The sequence below is a fragment of the Hordeum vulgare genome, chromosome 3H (assembly GCF_904849725.1).
Source record: "Hordeum vulgare subsp. vulgare chromosome 3H, MorexV3_pseudomolecules_assembly, whole genome shotgun sequence".
Lineage (NCBI taxonomy): Eukaryota > Viridiplantae > Streptophyta > Magnoliopsida > Poales > Poaceae > Hordeum > Hordeum vulgare.
In genome coordinates, this window is record NC_058520.1 from 591,420,324 (window position 1) to 591,426,412 (window position 6,089).

Here is a 6,089-nt window from a genome sequence, read left to right on the forward strand (position 1 = left end):
GCCCTGGCCATAAGAAACCCGGCTTGGTCGACCCGACCTGACCTGGTTCGAAAATGCTCGACACAACCTGGCTCGTCCTTGCCCACGGACCGGGCTTGGGCCTAGATTTTGAGCCCGGTGGCTGAGCTGGGCTGGGGCAGGCTTGGGCTTGTGATTTTTACGGTTCAGAAAAGAGGCCCAACCCAAAGCCCGAGGCCTCATGGTCTTTTTAGTTGGTGGGCCGGGCTAGCCCAGGCCTAGGTTTTCAATCACGGACTTTGTTAGGCCCGGCCAGAAGCCCGACCTGAGCAGACGTATGGCCAGATACAACTAGGGTTAGCACTGTTTTTCTAACCATTCAATAATATATTAGTCCTTAACATTCATTTTAAGATAAAAATTGTGTACCCTTAAAAAAACAAAATATAAAAAAGAAAACCGAGTACGCTTATCTCGAGTCTTGAAGTTGATAATGTGACAACATAGAGAATATCCCATCCCGTGAGAGGATCGAACATGATGCATTCACGCACACGCGGCGTGTATGCATGAATGTGGTGGTCGTCACCGCGGGACAGGAAGAAGAATGAAATACACGGTCCACCTCTATTTGCTGGTTGACGATCGTCGCGGTCTTACCGGCGTGATGCCCTGCCGGTTTCACTCCGCGCGACCGAGGAGAGAGGCAGAGGGAGACGTCGAAAGCCAACTCCAAGGAAGAACGGGAGCGGCATCCGTGGTGCTCGTGCACGGCTTCGCGGCCGAAGGTATTGTCACCTGGCAATTCCAGGTTTGCACTTTGGACATTGTACTTGCAGCAGTATTTTCTTTGACTAAATTTTTTGTATGCACATAAGAAAGAAGCTAGTAGGCTCATAGTGGATGCAATCCGTACAACTTGCAGCTCATGAGGATACAAACATCTAGGATGTTCCTATTAAGAAGCACATCCCCACTAAACAGTCTTCAGATGAATGGCGGAGCATTCACAACATAACCCTCTAGTGTGTGAAAGAATGTATGCGGAACAAGAGTTTGCTTGAGCTGAAGATAAGTAGCATCGACTTCTTTGCGATGTAATGCGGTGACCAACTTGCCATCCGTACCAAGCTGAAATAGCCACTCGGCAAGTTGTACCAGCACAAGCAGCTCACCATCGCCAGGCACGAGCACCACATGAAAATCCAACCGGCCGTCATAATTGTCACATCGCACTTTGATCTCCGCAACCGGTAATTCAATCCGGCAATTGATGATCCAGATCTCCTTTTCATAGTCTTGCAACATCCAGATCTCAATGGTTGTCGCCACATTCAAGATGGCCATGCCGAGCTTGCCGTCTATCTCAAACAGGTTAGCACAGTCATTAACAACGGGGGTACGCATTTGCCGGAACAACTCAGATGTGGTGTCGAACACCATTATCATCGTGCTTTCGCTGTCATCATCGGACGGGATCCAATGCAGGTTACCGCGGAATAGCACAGGAGGGCGTAATTCCATCAAAATAGCAGTTGTAATGGCATCTGGCCACCCGATGTGCCTCGGCGGCTGACCGGAGCCCAACGACAAGACTTGGCACGCATGAGCTGGCTCATGATTGCCTGGGTTACGCTCGCACGAGTAGAGGAGTAGCCTGTACTCGTCGGTCAGGGTGTGAGGATACATTCCGAGGAGGGTCCAGTGCTGATTCGGAGGCGACGGGATGGGAGCATACTCACGAGTTGCCGGATTGCAGATGAACAATTCGGCGTCGTCAATGAAGAAGATGAGGAGGCCATCACAGGAGGCAACCGGTTGACAGTAGGAGATATCGTCGCCCAGATCCAAGAAGGCGACGGACTGGAGCTGGTCAGGGGCGGCCAGCCCTGGCCGATAGTCGAAGCAGCAGATGTCTATGGGGTCGTCGAGGTTTAGGTAGCTGCCGTTGTCTAGGAGGGGGAGGACGGGTTGGTGGGCGTGGTGTGCGAGGAGAAATTCGCGGGTGGAGGTGGCGCTGCGCCAGGCGCGGCAGACGGCACGGCAACGAAGGAGGGCTTTGGGCGGCAGGCGAATGAGGACCTCCCAGACGACGATATCTTCCAGGAGGCCATGGAGGGCTCCTGACCTTGCGGCCTTGCCCATGGTCGCCGGCTGAGAACCGTAGATCCGTCCCACCTCCCACGAGCAAAGCAGTACGTAGGAGTTGTAAGGGCGACGGAGGTAGCTAGGTCTTCCTCTTTCGCAGGAGGAGGTGCGCGCTTATGTGATGCGATCAAGCAAACCTGCTGGCTGCTATATATATAGATAGCAATAGCAAATTTTCCTCTCCTACCGGAAGTGGAATGAGACTAGGTTACGGTCCGTGGCTAACGCATCGCGAAATTCTCATTGAAAGAGGCCTCGATCGCCAAGATCGTATGTGCGCCTGCGCGGCCAACTATTTGTTTCACCGCCCATCCCGCCCCTGTGGACCTGTGTCGTTAGTCCAGTGGATCGATGAATTGGATAAACACAAATTCTCAAAAGTGCAGCTTCATTTTTTGGAGGAAACGAACCGCCGGACATCACACTCATACGGGGCTGGCTTTTTTTCTACTAGTGCATGCGGATATCGTCATTAAGTTTGTTCACACTAGCGAATCAACCAGTGGTTGCATAGTTGTAGGGATAGTGGTATCTCAGCCCACCAACATTCAAATTTTGCTGCTCGAATTTATACTCCCTCCGTCACAGTTTATAAGGCGTGCACATATACCTAGGTCGTCAATTTAACTTATATAAAATATATTGTTTAACATAAAAATTATATCATTAGAAAATAGAATATCTAAAGTTTTTAATGATATATTTTTTGTAATATATGCCTCTCATTAAGTTGGTCAAATTAACAACCTAGATATACGTACATGCCTTATAAACTGTGATGGAGGGAGTACATTGATTTGTTTCAGGATTTTCGACGATGCATATTCAGTGGTAGGAGACGTTTCCGTCGTCGAGGAGGTGACTACAGTGACTTCGTAAATTTCAAGATAATATGCGGGCTTAGTCTCTCGGAGGTGCTCATAGGGGTAGGATGCGCGTGTGTGCGTTCATAAGGGTCAGAGTATGCACCTGTATATAAACATTTGCGGCTGGACCGTGTTCAAAAAAAGTGTTCGCACTAGTTACATTGGTTTGGAGGAAAACAACTTCGTGTGCATTTATTTCGGGTTTCAATTTAAAAAAAAGGCAAAATCATTCAAATCGCAAGTCGGAATTCAAATCCGTTTTCATCGTTAGAATCCTTGCGACGTGGTCTTTTAAACTAGATCTTGCATGGGCATGTCTCAACTAAATTTTTTGATGCCAACTTTGACAACATATTATGCAACTCTACTATCACATGGTGCAACTTTAGTAATGCATTGTGCAACTTTTCCCAAACCAATTTTAGAGACGCATGATTCAACCTCCTATGACATTGCAACCTAGCAACCATGACAACCATTTTTTCGTGATGTGCAATTAGTCTTCTTCCCTGATCAACTACCTAGTAGTCAATATGCACCCCTGTCACGCCCAAGATGCGACCCTATCCTCAATTTGGCACGAGGGCCTCGTCAGGGATAGAAGCGCATCTCGTCGTGTCGTAAGAATGGATATCGTTACAAGTACATGTACTGAAAAGAAGAGATATATAGAATTGGCTTACACTCGCCACAAGCTACATCAGAGTCACATCAGTACATTACATATTCATCAAGAGTAAGAGCAGGGTCCGACTACGGACGAAGACAAACGAGAAAAGAAGAACGACGTCCATCCTTGCTATCCCAGGCTGCCGGCCTGGAACCCATCCTAGATCGATGAAGAAGAAGAAGAAGAAGAAGCAACTCCAAATGAATAATCAACGCGCTCGCGTCAAGTAACCTTTACCTGTACCTGCAACTGGTGTTGTAGTAATCTGTGAGCCATAGGGGACTCAGCAATCTCATTCCCAAAGGTATCAAGACTAGCAAAGTTTAATGGGTGAGGCAAGGTTAAGTGGTGAGGTTGCAGCAGCGGCTAAGCATATATATATGGTGGCTAGCTTACGAGCATAAGAAAGAAGAGGGGGAAGATCTACGCATAACGGACGTGAACTACTGATGATCAAATGAATGATCCTGAACACCTACCTACCAGACATAACTCCACCGTGTCCTCGATCGGAGAAAGAACTCACGAAAGAGACAATCACGGTTACGCACACAGTTGGCATGTTTTAATTGAGTTAACTTCAAGTTATCTAGAACCAGTGTTAAACAAAGTATCCACGTTTCCACATAACCGCGGGCATGGCTTTCCGAAAGATTTAACCCTGCAGGGGTGCTCCAACTAGTCCATCACAAATTACCACAAGCCGCATAGAAATCCTCAATCACGAAGCTCGCGATCTCGTCGGATTCCCTAATGGAAAACCTCAACTCTGAGATTACCCAAAGCATCACCGGAATCCCGATGCACAAGATACCTCGTCAAAGGTAAAACTAATCCAGCAAGGCCGCCCGACGTGTCGACGATCCCGATAGGAGTCGCGTACCTCGTTCTCAGGACACGACGGATAAGCACAGCGTACGGTGGCCTGATAGAAATCTCCCGAGTTGCCCCGGGTTGGCCCCGCAAACGGCTCTAGTTTTGGACCAACACTCATGAGGAGCACTGGCCCGGTGGTTGATTAAAATAGTCCGCGGGTGCCGGCGGGTCCCTATGCATTATTACCAGGTTATTAGGCAAATGTAGTACCAAAGTTGGGCCTTGCCAGACCAGCTTTAATCTAAAACGAATTATCAAGGGGGTCCCCATAACAACCCCGATCGTGTTAGGAGCGCTCAATTATGGAACATAACACCGGTAGACGGTAACTAAAAGGGGGCAAAGGTGGAACAAAACACCAGGCTAGAAAGGCCGAGCCTTCAACCTTTTACAAAGTATATAGGTGCATTAAATTAAATAGCATCAATATGGTGATATAACAAGGAACCCATGTTTTCACATGGAAGCATCTGCACCTGCAACTAGCAACGCTATCACCGGGTTAAGCAAGCAGCAACATAGCCAATCAGTGGTTTGCTAGGTCGAACAGGTTGATGGTAATCATGGCATTGTTGAGAGGCTGTTATTTAACAGGTGGTAGGCAACGAGACATAATCGATAGAAGCGGTAACACTAGCATGGCAATGATAGTAATGATATCTGGGGAAATTATCATCTTGCCTGAGGTCCCGCTTGGAAGAAGAATGCCTCCGTGAAGCAGACGAACCGACGTAGTCGAACGGTTCCTCACATCCGACATGCTTGCGGAACTCTATCGAGACGGGGAAACCGGAAACAAGCATCAACACACGAAAATCACCACACGATGCACAACACATATGATGCATGAGCAGCTGAATACATGCAAGTCACGGCATGGCAAATCACACAGTCAAACACTACACATTAAGTGAAGTTCAATATGCACGAGTTGCATATTGACGAAACTCCACGTTAATTATTAAGTTCACTCTCGGTTATCTACACGGAAATCTTAATGTTGTCAAACATGCAAGAGGTGGAGCGGTAATTAAACTACCTATCTATGCATTTTAAATGAGGTCGGAAACGACATATAGCACCTCCGAAACGACCTCACATGTTAATTTACAATTCTGTCCAGATCTGAACTAATGCATTTAATTAGTGGTTAAACATCCAACCAACAAGGGAATATGAAACTACACGAGACTCTAAGCAAGTTACATGTAGGACTCGATCAAAACGGAGCTACGGTTCACAAACTACGAACAAAACAAGAAATCACTACAATCTGCCAAAATCAGCCACATAGCAATTTCTACGCCCCACAACTACGGCTACACAACTCCGAATTGCTCAAGCAAGGCATGGCACGGAAGAAGGCAAGAGGCACTACTACAAACTACTAACAACAACTAACATGGCAGCAAGGAGCACTAGGAAAAGAAGACACAAAGTGGCATCTCACACACTATTTCAGACTTAGTGAAAATAACACCTCCTGAAAGTGCAGTTTTCAGCCTGAAGCAATATTGACAGCAGCAAAAACCTAACCTACAGGTCTCCAAATGGCATGAAACTTAACAGCA

At 47.2% G+C, this 6,089-nt stretch overlaps 1 protein-coding gene across 1 annotated transcript; it reads right to left on the bottom strand.

Annotated features, from left to right (window-relative positions):
* Positions 1-945: 945 nt before the first annotated feature.
* On the bottom strand, positions 946-2,103 carry LOC123442146 (F-box protein At5g49610-like). The gene has a single exon (XM_045118228.1). The coding sequence runs from the start codon at positions 2,101-2,103 to the stop codon at positions 946-948; it is 1,158 nt and encodes a 385-aa protein (XP_044974163.1).
* Positions 2,104-6,089: the final 3,986 nt, after the last annotated feature.

Excerpts from the sequence above, each read along its gene's own strand:
- LOC123442146 (XM_045118228.1), bottom strand. The coding sequence starts at position 2,103 with ATGGGCAAGGCCGCAAGGTCAGGAGCCCTCCATGGCCTCCTGGAAGAT.